Consider the following 12,686-nt stretch of genomic DNA (forward strand, 5'->3'; position numbering starts at 1 on the left):
AAGGGCACCTGATATTTGGCATCACATGTATTGAAAAGATAAGTAACTCTTTGGTAGTATGGCGGCGTCATGCCAAATGCTAATAGCCAAAACACAAACTGCGGAGGCCAGACAGAGAGGATGGAAGGTGAGGGCGGAGGGAGGATTGGGAATAGAGAGGGAAAGGACAGGAAGGGAAAAAAGTGTGAAGGATAATAAAAGGAGAGAGAGCAGGAAGGCAGGTGCCGGTGCTTTCATTACACCGTTGGTGTAACGGTGATTCATTGTGGTTACCAACAGTGACAGCGTAGCCGGGGAGAGAGGGCAATAATAACATTGAGTGGTTTAGAGGAGAAAGCGTAACGACTGACAGTATACAGCACTGCACACACACACATATGAACTAAAAAAGAACCAATTCATCAAAAAATAATTGAGATAATGGATAATGACAGTTACAGCCCTAATATACACCTTTAAAATCATGCTGCGTGATGCAAAAATGTGTTTTAAATATTCCTCTTTAACTATATATCAACATCCACCACAATACCCAGTAGTAAAGGCTTAGCTGCAGTCACACTGTGTCACTAAGACAGACAGGTAAGAGTCCGACTTGTGAAACTTCAACATAAAGAGAACAACAGTTGAAAGAATAGTGACAGAGCTGAACTAACACACTCAAATTACCCGGGGGGGGGAAACAAAGATGGCCACCCTGAATATAGAACAATTGTTTTTAGATGCTTGTCCTATAAAGCAGGTTAGGGTTCGGATCCACCAGGGGGGAAAAACAGAGATGCCTCATGTGATCTAGATTCTGTCCTTTAAAAGTGAGAGATGAGCGTTTGAGTGTTCGTTACTGCTGTTGTCTTTCTTAGAGTTGAGATGTCAATCAGACCGTGTGGGTGGGACATGACGTATTTTTCCTTTGATTTTCTGTTAATGAAGTTTATTGTACAATTATCAGTTACTCTGCATCAGGAAAGACCAACCAGACATGCGTGCCTATAATTTATTTATGTAAAAATCTTCTTCTTCTTCTTTATGATCATATTATTTATAGATAGAAAGTCAGGTCTTGTGTGTGTGTTTCTGCTGTAGCTAGTGCGGTTAAACAATGTATGTGGGATGTTCAAGAGATCACACACACACACACACACACACACACACACATACACACACATACAGTAGGTTATTCCTGCTCTTTCGTCTAGCTCCATAGAGAGATCAGAGAGACTGCTGCTGTTTAAAGGTTTGATCCTTCACTGTTAAAGCAGCAGACTCTGTATCCTGGACTGACTGTAACATGTGAACTCTGTAACCCCGTGGAGTCATACAGGACACACCTCAGAACCAGAACTAGATCCTTATCCTGATCTTACAGATCTCAGAGAGTACATAATATCAGTGCAATTAATCAACGTGAAACAAGATACTTCACTCACTGTCGTCATTATAAGCAAATAATATTCTCAAATCTAATTTACTGATGAGAGCTTTCTGCACTGTGTTGTGCTTGTGAGCGTTATAAATGAACTGGGGGGGGAGATGAAGCAGCAGATTTACTTTATTTACATTTCTAGTGCAGCTTTGTGCTCTTAGGTGTCGATTACTGATCAACTTCCCATACTGGCTGCTGTGAGGGCAGCAGCATTACTCAGCACTTTATTTTTTGACCCTGTAGTCAAAAAAAAGCCTCATTTAAACTCTTTGAAAAACAGGGAAATGAGTCCTAGAAAGATAACACTGTATGTTTCTCTTCTTTTCTGTAAAAAATGACTGGAAAGTAATTTTTGCCTGCAGTTAGAAATCATCACTATTGAGAGCTGAGTAGAGACAGTCTGATAATGAATCCCCAGCACAGTTAATGCTGGAAGTTGATTGCCCCATAACTTTTCCATAGGCTGTTAAAGTGAAAAGGTTGTAATAAGGTAAAATAAGTCTCTATGTGTCTGATATTCAGGATATCTCTGTTTATTGTCTGTTACATGGACAACATGTACTACAGCATTTTATCAGCCATACATATTCTGGATTGCATCTGACTCACTGAAGCACAAAGACGGGCATTGCCTTCGCTTTTAAATAAATTAATCATAAAAAAAAAATATTAAATAAACTTGCAGATGATGAGCCTTCCTCTTGTCAGTCCAATCAGCAGAGACAAGAGCAAAAATAATAGTTTATTATACAGATGATATGATGATTAAGTGTTGTCAAATGTCTTTGATGCTTAGACTATAAAGGCAGATTTTATGATTGAGAGACATCAGTCCTGAGCAACAGCAAGATAAATCCCTCCATAGAGTCCAGACACTGGTGGTGGTGGTGATGACTTCTGAGACTGATAAGGCTGATGAGGTTGATGATGCACTGATGAAGACCGGGCGGTGATGAGGAGGTGGTGGGGCGCGCAAAACGGCACCATGAAAGCACTAAAGGCAGAGAGGGAGAAAGCATATTTAACATGAGCCTTATTATGCATGAACACGCGTAATAAGGTGAAAATGTGAAAAGTCTTTGGCGATTAGACCTCATCGTTATGCCATCATATTTATAAAGGGGAAGTGAAGGTGAGAGTAGAACAGGATATCCCCCGATGGAGTCCAGACACTGGTGGTTGAGATCTGGATGATGAGACGAGGAGCAAGCTTCTGGTGACCTGGCGCTGACGTGATGAAGTGGAGGTGAACGGGGCGGAGGAGGAGGGTCGCGACGATTCGCGCTGAGATGACAGCTGACAGCGACAGAGAGAAGATAACATTTAAAGTTTGCAGCTAAGTCATGATAGGCTGATAGAAATCTGACTTGTTAACTAAGAGTAACGCCCCTAATCAGCTGATACGAGAGAGAGAGGAATAAGAATGAATGAGTTATATATAGTCTTCCTGCTTGAACTTACGCTAAGCTACATTTTAATGTTTGCTTCCATTGTTTTCACAGTTTTGACTGGCAGTAGCTGGAATTTTTATTATTATAAATACATGATGCACCCCTTTTATATAGGCTACACCTCTTTAATATCCTCCTTAATATTTTCTTATTTATATGTATTAAATAAATATATTTTTTATTAAATATTTAAATGGTAGTTTGGGAGTTTTATGCTATCAGAGTCAGCTATTAGAGGAAACGCTGCTTGTGTAAGACACAAGCCACCAACTAAGATAGCGGAATTAATGTAATGTTGACATTCAGATGTTTAAACATGCAGGTTTTCACATTCATACTACACTGAACACAAATCAGCTCAGTGTTTGTCTTTGTTTTAATCTGCACCATCTGAGATTAGCTTCAGGCTGTGTTCAGTCTCTGGAGGGAAATAATGAAGAAACTCAACATCTCACTGCTGCTGCTGTTACTTATAGAGCAGAAAACGGGATAGCCAGGAGTGTGTTTGTCTGTGTGTGTGTGTGTGTGTGTGTTCATATGTGTCAGATATAGTGTTGACCCTCCTGCCTGGGGCTGTCTGATTCCTCAACAGCTGAGTCTGATTATTAGAATAAACGTGATAACACACACACACATCAGAGCAGCCCTGCAAGCTTCGAGTTTGATTGATTGAAAGACACCAGGTGGTTGAAGTTAGGCAAGGATCACGGCAAGGAGAAACACACACACACACACACACACACACACACACAGTATTTTGAATGACATGACAGTGCGGCAGTCTGACTGATGTAGCTATTGTTTCTCCTCTGCGTTCCACTAATGGGATGTGAATTGTATTATCTTATAATGTGTAATATTACAAATGTCTTATAATACATGTTTTCTGTTCTTATACTGTCATATCAGCTGAGAAAGCAATATTGTCATATATTTAAGAAACAACATGGCTTTAAAATGCTTTCTCAGCTTAGCTTCGCTGTTTTTTCTTGTTTTATTCCCCACATATAATTCCCGCCTCCATCACTCAGTGCATACATCTGAAATTATCCTTGAGCTCAGGCGGGAGTGTTTTTCTGTGTCGACTTTTCCCCTCGCTTCATGGTCCGGAGATATCAGTGGGTTCAGTCTACTGTGGAACCGTGTCTCTGCTCTCTCACACACACCCTGAAGGGAAAAGGGGGATATGAGTGAAACATGTACAGGGATTTAGGGGAGAAAGGAAACACGGGGGCTCGTTCATTTGCAACATCTGGAGATGAAACCATCAGCTGTCACTCATCTAAGACTTCCAAGACAAAACGAACCGACTCATGTTGTGATATTTCTAGCGCAGCTGCGAGGGAGTTTGATAGCAGACAGTGTTTTTTCAGTGATGTTTAAGAGGAAATGTCAGGTTTCGGTGTCAGTTCCTCACCATCAAAGAAGAAAAATTTCTGGAAGCGAATGTCATGTTGAAGCTGTAACTACTAAATATACTGTTAAGTTTTTACCAGATTTCAGGATTTTGTTTGCGTGAGAGCTTTTGTTTTCTCAAGATAGAAGAAATAATTGCTGCCAATTTTGGCAACTGTAGTTTTGCATCTACTGTAAAAAATATCTCACAAGTAGCTTTTCTTTTTAGTTTGCATTCATTCATAGTTCAATCCCTTAATCTATTCCACCTATTTTTTTAGCTTACTTTCCAGTAAATCAAAATAATATTCTGTAGGTTTCACTTCTACTGGTTTCCACTGCACTCCTCTATCTGCTTCATCACCACATAGAAAGCACTGTAATGTTTTACTGTTATTCTCTCCAGAGAGAGAGAACAGCTAAGTGCATGTGCACAGCTACCCCTCCTCTCTCCTCTGTCTTGCAGGGCACGCTGACATTTACTCGATATGGCTATGCTGTTTTCCAGGGGTTTAGGTATAGTGACAACTGTGAGCTTGGACTTTTGTTGCGGTGGAGAGGGAAGGGAGGGGAGAGGCCTCAGAAGAAGAGATGGGGGTGAGGGCGAGACAAAGAGATATACAATAAAAAAAGGTTGAGGCAGAAAATGATAAAGAAAGCTTTTAAAACTGTGCCTCAGTTACACTTTCAGTTATCTTTTACTTGAAATGCTGATTAATCAATCAACCACAATATCATAATAATCCTCAGATCCAGTTTTTTTTAATTAATTGATACCTGAGTGTTTAATTACTGTAATATAATCACACAACATGCAGAACGCTGTCGTGGTGATGTGATTAGTGCGTTCTTGTATTTGTCCAGTATTTTTGATTGATAGCCAACTAATCATTTCCTGGATTTGTTTTTTGCTCAGTGTGTGTGTGTGTGTGTGTGTGTGTGTGTGTATGTGTAAAGGTGGGTTATGGGGGTGAGATGGGGGAAGGGACTGAGGGGTGTCAGTGGGACATTTTTCATTCTGTCTTATCTTACGAGGCATTTCAAGGACAGGCTTCAATGGGTACAGAGTGGGGTTAACACTGGTTTGGTCAATGGTTTCAAGGCTGAAGGAGAAGCCCAGTAAAGAATTGATGCAGAGAGGAAATACTGGACTACTTTTTGTAACTAAACCTGATTTTCAAAATATAACCTCACCTCAAGTTTCAACTCAGCCATCATCAACTGTAATGGCATTTGTAGTGTGAAGATGCCACAACAGAGCCAAAGAAGATAGCATATATAGGCCAAAACAGTGGACAAATTGTATTCTAAATGTAAAATGTAGCTAAGTATTGTGAATATACAATTAATAAGATGCTGCAGTTTCCTTCATCACATCTCTAAATCATCGGTTTTGTCCAAAAGGCAGCAGCTTTGGAGAAGAGCACCAAATGGCATATTTCATGTCTTACAGGCATATCTGCTCTTTAACTGGAGAAACGGTTGCATGTGTTTTCCATCCATCCATCATATGTGTTACACAAGGAGGGAGAAACACGGGGGGGAAAGGACAAGGGAAACTAATGCAGCATTATAGCATTCCTCCGTCCAAAAACTGTCTTTTCATTATTCAACACAAACGCACTGCAGGCTTGGATGTTACACTTTTAATCCAGTTTAGAGAACAGTGTCTGCGGTCAGCGAGAGTTCATGTATGTTACAATATATTCTGTTTCACAGTGGGAGGAAATGATCAGGATTTTCAAAGAACCACCACTTCTCCACTGTCCATCTTTGTCTGCAGTTTGTTCCAAACACTCATATTTTTTCCCAAAATACGCCTAAAAATACACTGAATACACTAAAGCAAAGCATCAATCACTCTAATTTGCAAAATATAGAGACCATCTGCTCTTTTTTTTCCAATTGTTTCATTTTTGCTTTTTTTTTAGGGATTTTTGCAATAAAAAACAAACACACATAATACTCACAAAACACCCAAATAACACAACAGCAAACAGCAGAAAGGAAGACAGAGGAGTCATATCCAGAACTCCCAGTCAACAACAGTGTCAGCAAAACAAGTGACTTGCCCCTTCCGCCAGGAAGGACAAGAGGAAGAAAAAAACAAAACAAAACAAACAAAAAGAAAACACACATGGATGCTGGACTGCCAGAAAATCAGTCAGTGTGCAGAATAAGGCAGAGTTTACACAGAATAAAGATAAAGTAGCAGCAGAGTTCACGAGTTATACTGTCAAGTCTCAACAACAGCTTCCATAACTTCAAAAAACAGTTTGGCTAAAACAAATCTGTTGTATCTCAGCAATAGCAAGCGTTTCGTTGAGCCATCTCCTGAAACATGGTGACGATGGAGACTTCCAGTTTGGTGATATTAATTTCTGCCTGCTTTTGATGAGAGGGAAGATGAGAGGGAAGAGCCTTTGTCCTGTCAGAGCAACCAAATATTGCCAGTCTGGCTGAATGTTTGGAAAACCAATTAAATATGTCACATCAGAAATGACAGAGTACTGGACAGAGCCAGAATAAATGTGATAGTGACCCTTCAGTAGTGAAACCATCTGCTCTTTATGTGACATACTGTAAACTGTTGAGGCACAGGGAAGATGATAAATATATGGACTTTTAAAAGGGGGTCAGTGGAATACAAGGAGGGAAGTGTAAAATGCTAAAACAGATGTACAACATAGACAATTCCTTTTAGCTACAATTTTACAAAAATCAGTTTAAAATCTACCTACAAGTGAGAAAATCAGGTTAAATTTTCACCCAATCGGCTGATTTTTATGACTTGAATATGTCTTGAACACCTCAAACAGAAACATGCAGGGTTTGAAACATATTAGGTGATTATCTGCTCTCTGTTAACAGGAATCTGTAGCTCTATCAGCTCTTCAAATGAATGCATATGAAACAGATGAATATCAGAAAATTAAACTGATTCTACACATTTTTTTTTAGCATTTTGATGTTCTGAACATTTTTAATTCCTCACCTCTCAACCTATGTTATTTCTCAGGGAAGTTATTTTTATCATCCACTTTTTTCAGCTGTCAATGGGAGAGACAGGAGAGATGAGACGGAGCCAAATATTTTTTTTACTCTCTACCTCCCACCATCCTTTGAATTATCACAGAGATTTTATTTTAAGCTTCTTTATTGTGAAGCTCCGATGCCACGCTAGGACAGGTGCTGCATTATTCATGAATGGTAAGGAACTGTTACTAAGAGACTCCGCAGCGCTTTTCCTTCCCGTATTATTTGTGCATGTTTGAACACACCCTAATTAAACGAGTATTAATTTAAAGTTAATTTTGCGAGAACGCCGTTGTTAAATATTTTGCCCTCGTACAAAATTTTGAAATTGTTTCAGTGTGTGCTCTCGTGGCTAAATAGGGTTTTAAAAGCTGTCTGATGAGGTGTGTGATGTCATTTAGAGTTTAATTATGAAGTGTGAATAGCCCTTTCGCCTGTGGGGATGTGTTTGATGGTTACACGGCACAGGAACACAAGAGAAGGCGACGGCACCTGTCCTCAACACCTCTCCTGCTCTCTTGTGCATTGTGAGTGTGTGTATGTACGTGTATATATATGTGAATGAGCTTATGTACGTGTGTATGTGTGAATCATGTGTTTACACATGTGCATGTTGGTCCTTGTGGTGTAAGTAGGACAATAAAGATAAGCTTCAGGATTGTTGCTGCAGATATTTGTGTGCAAATATTAATTATTCTTTATTTCTGACCATTAAAAAGCCAACAAAACAACAGCATTTCAACTATTTTAACCAAATCTGTCCATCGAGAGTGAACATCACTTCTTTGGCTGATGATGACAATAATTAAATGTTCATCTGTGTTTGTCTATATAATAAAAGTACCTTCAGGTTCAGAGTCAGGCCAATATGTTCCCATACACAACCTGCAAATTTATTGAAATCTACAACAGTTTAACACCAGACATACTTTATGATTCATATCTCTGTGCATGTGTGTGTTTTTGTGTGTTTTGCAGGGCGTCGGGCGCGATGGCTAATGCCTCCCCAGACCTGGACAACGTGGAAGCCCAGCGCCAGCTTAACAACAACAACCGACCAATCAGCTCTGGGTTCTGGGAGACGGAGTGTACCAGCTCCAAGCTGTTCGAGTGCTCCCGCATCAAGGCCCTGGCAGGTCCGAGGTCACACACACACACACAGAGATGAGCATTCTCACTCACGACACAGACGCACACGATACAAACAACGTAATATGTCAAAATTAAGGGCCTGATGTCGATTCTTTGCTGTTTTGAATTTCAGCATTGGAAATGTCTTATCTAAATTTTATATCTTTTGAACTGTTTTATCATGACTTAAAACAGAATACAGATCTCATATTTTAAAGTCTTAGCAGGTAAAGCGCCTCAGATAAGGCTGTAAGCACAATTTGACTAAATGCAAATATGATCCTAACTGTCTCAGTTTAGAGAAAGAGATGTTTCACACATCTTATAAATCATCATCAGCAACTAAATCTGTCGTCCCCTTTTGATGTAAAGCCGATTCCTTTATGTCCCTCAGACGAACGAGATGCGGTGCAGAAGAAGACTTTTACCAAATGGGTTAACTCTCATTTGGCCCGAGTGTCCTGTCGCATATCTGACCTCTACAACGACCTGAGGGATGGATACATGCTCACCAGACTGCTGGAGGTCCTCAGTGGAGAGCTGCTGGTGGGAACCGACACACACACACACACACACACACGCGTCTTTCACACTTGATGTTTCATAGGATGAGAAGTGAGGAAGAGTTAAAGGTGCTGTATGCAACTTTTCGGAACTACCTCGGTAGCTAGCAAGTTGTTCATTTTTTGCATATACAATAACATTAGCCACTGCTTCACTGAAAAGGTTTTTATGTAACAATTATCTTGTTTTTTTATTTCATTTTTTCTGTTACTTTTCTTCTTTTTCTGCCAATTAACATGTATCAGCCATAAACACCAGGACCTGGATTTTATTTTGTCCCCATGTCTCCCTCCCCTTTAGTCCAGTTTTTCTCTGCTTTACTTCTCTAAGGAATATAAATGTGAAAAATTATTTGTCCTTTCATTCTTTTTATCTGCTTTAAGTTCATCTGTAAGTAAAATTTAAGTAAAATCCTCCCTGATGGTTGTATACGTTTTTGGCAAAAGTTATCTTTGTTTATTATGAATATCTGTTATATGTATGCTAATGCTACGTGATACTTCAAGGGCTTCGATATCAACAACATAACATAACAGTTACCCATCCCTCTGTCCTCCCCTAGCCGAGGCCTACACGGGGTCGGATGCGGATCCATTGCCTCGAGAATGTCGACAAAGCCCTCCAGTTCCTCAAAGAACAGAGGGTCCATCTGGAAAATGTCGGTTCCCATGACATCGTCGATGGAAACCACCGCCTCACTCTGGGCCTCATGTGGACCATCATCCTACGCTTCCAGGTAGACACGAAAACATATGAATGGCTGTTTCTGCGATTGGAGGTCGTCTCTTGGATTGTTACACGTGATGGAGTCATTGCAAAGGGTTAAAAATCCACCTAATATTGTTTTCTTTGACAATGAGAAAATTATTTGCTATTCTGTGATTTCTGAAGGATGACTTTTGTTGTCTCAAATGTTTCAACGCAGATGAAACTGTGATTTTAGTTACGTTGTTTGAGCCTGGTGGTGGTCTGACATCAAATAGCAGTATCACATCACTTTATCTAGCTAATTAAAGTACTTTAGACAAAATGTGAATACACGGACTACCTTTAAATATTAGATTGTTCATGTGGCTTAAATCTGAGCCTCTCTGTAAGTGCAGTGAGATGATGTTGGCACGTGTTCCTGTACTACTTACTGAAGCACAAAGATGCTGCAATCAGCACCGCTTCCATTTAGGATGAGCTGCCAGCGCTTCTGTTTAGGGGAGGCTGTCACAGCTGCCGCATCATCAACGTGCGACAGCGACAGCAGCGTTTGGTGGGTAAAGCCTGAATGTCACTCAGGGCTCTGCGGCCTAGTGATAGCGGTCGCCTGCCAGTCTGCTCTTCAACAAGGACGCACACACACACACACACACAAACACACACATATATATATATAAACCCACACTGCACAAACTCAGTCTGTCTGTCGATCTCTTTAGTCAGACCTACACCTATGTGCTCACATCCTGACATGCACATGCACAAAAACTCATGCACACACACATACACGCTCTATCACACACACACTCACAGTACACAGGTCCCCAGGCCTTAGCAGCAGTGATACAGGATCAGTTCCTGTCATGTAAGTACAGCAGAAGCCCAGGGCTCCTGTTTTATTACGCTTCAGTGCTATAGCGTGGCCTCGGCACGAAATGCTTGTGTAGCGTTATCCAGACCCTTCCGTAGCGTCCGTGGTGCACAGTCGCCTTAGAAGCTGTCTCCCGGGACTCAGTATTGTCATGCTAGGCCTAGCTACCTACCACAAAGCACATTTAATTAGCCTGTAGTATGTAGATTGACCCTCTGCGAGCGGGCAAAGACGGATGTTCTGAGCGTGTGTTATGGCTGACTGGACCTGTGATTATAGTGTGAATGTTAATGTCGGATGATGTTCACTGTTGAAATCTAGTTCATGGTGAATATTTAATTGTACAAAATCTAATGACTCCTTTTTTTCTCTCTGCAAACTACATTTCCCAAAATTGTATTGTATCAAAGTTTTTGGGGTAGCTATGTCACTTCAAAAGACTTTCCTCAAACAACCTGCCTTCATTTTATCACAATAGGATACTTAATTAATAAGTCTGACAGTTGGGCTCTAAAAAACAAATTCCTTGTAGTATTTCATCTGAATTACATGTTAGTTCACTAGACACAGTTTAGATTAGAGTTTCTCAGAGTACAACAATGCTAAAGACTGTAACGGGCTAGCTAACATGCTTGATAGTTAATTTAGGAATGCCTGCTTTGTTTTTTGTTTAGTTTTATTTTTCAGTCTAAAGTGTAGCAGCTGCTGTAACTGTACAGTTTATTCTACAGTAGTGTTGACTGCCTGCTAGCTTTTCCTGTGAGTTTGGCCGTCATCCCGCTCTCCTGCTCCCAGGAGCCACCAGTCGATGGCTTCTCTTCAATTTTGCATGCACTGAGAAAGGAGAGCACTGTAGGTGTGTGTGTGTGAGTGTGTGTGTGTGTGTGTGTGTGTGTGTGTGTGTGTGTGTGTGTGGTGTGTTGGTGTGGGTATGACTTAGCCTACTTTCAGGGACACACACAAGACTTAAGACCAGTTGACTGGGGACGGCTTGTGCAATTGGGGACAAAAGCTGTGTCCCCACTTGGTAAAACGCTGATTTTCGGGTCAGTGGTTAAGGTTCGGGTAAGGGTTGTAGGGTTAGGGTAAGTCTCCAGGAAATGAGAGAGTGAAAGAGGAAGTAGTGAAGCAGTGATGTTGTGGTAAATAAGCTTAAACTACGACCTTTACCTCAGCGATGTAGGCTCAGACAAGTTTCTGTAGATTAACAAAGGTTAAAATGAAATTTGAAAAATGTATGTAGAACAGCATGAGAGAGAAATGGATTCAGGTTATTCGGATTAAATACAGTATACAACACTCTTTCTCTGCTGAACTTACCATTTGTTCACATTTATGTGTCTGCAAACCGTCTGTTCACAAGCTGCCTTTTATAATCCTTCAGGCATCTGCCATTGTTTATTATCAGCTCAGCCTTTCCTCACTACTTACTATTACTTTAACAGGCAGGTATGTTCAGAAATAAAATCTTATTTATAAAGACAACCTGGGAAAAAAAACATTTTATCTGCTAAGATAAGAAGACAAACTGAAAGGAAAACACAGCACAGACTAAATCAAGGGACTGTGTAGAAAAATATTTGGTTTTGAGCAGAGAAATGCAAAGCAAAAACTGAAATAATGACAACATATACAAACATACATGGCAAACAAAGACATGTACATTATAATCTGATCTATTTTGTGGATGTTTCAAACTAGCAGGTTTGTCTAGGATGCAACACAGTCACTATATGGGTTTAGATAATGTGAAATGTGACACATTTATTCATGTAAGAATAACTCATGGAAGAAATTAAAACTTTTCTCGTTTTTACTTCTTTCTCAGAGTAGAAAACAGTTCAATAATTTTGTCTTGTGAACATGGCATATTACATTGTGCTGAATTCATATTCTCATTTTATATTATCTGACACCTGGCTGCATATTAGATATTAAGATACAAGTAAAAATGTTGTTGGATTATCAATTAGTTGCTTGTGATTGATGCCCAGGGTTTCTACCGTTAAACACTTATTGTTTTTTAGCCATAACATATAGCCATAATAGATTAATTAAACTGGACATTTGAGTGCTAGAGCAGGTTGGAGAATTGACAGGTTTCTTC

At 40.1% G+C, this 12,686-nt stretch overlaps 1 protein-coding gene across 8 annotated transcripts in view; it reads left to right on the forward strand.

Moving 5' to 3' along the window:
* Positions 1 to 12,686, forward strand: part of LOC121898380 (spectrin beta chain, non-erythrocytic 4-like) — an 82,820-nt gene that overhangs the window by 5,937 nt on the left and 64,197 nt on the right. For all 8 annotated transcript variants that reach the window (XM_042413392.1, XM_042413390.1, XM_042413394.1 and 5 more), the window contains 3 exons: positions 8,284 to 8,441; positions 8,831 to 8,982; positions 9,563 to 9,736. In XM_042413392.1, coding sequence (XP_042269326.1) covers positions 8,297 to 8,441; positions 8,831 to 8,982; positions 9,563 to 9,736 — 471 coding nt within the window. In that variant the 5' untranslated portion in view covers positions 8,284 to 8,296. The remainder of the gene's footprint in view (positions 1 to 8,283; positions 8,442 to 8,830; positions 8,983 to 9,562; positions 9,737 to 12,686) is intronic.

The sequence above is a fragment of the Thunnus maccoyii genome, chromosome 6, assembly GCF_910596095.1.
Source record: "Thunnus maccoyii chromosome 6, fThuMac1.1, whole genome shotgun sequence".
Classification (NCBI taxonomy): domain Eukaryota; kingdom Metazoa; phylum Chordata; class Actinopteri; order Scombriformes; family Scombridae; genus Thunnus; species Thunnus maccoyii.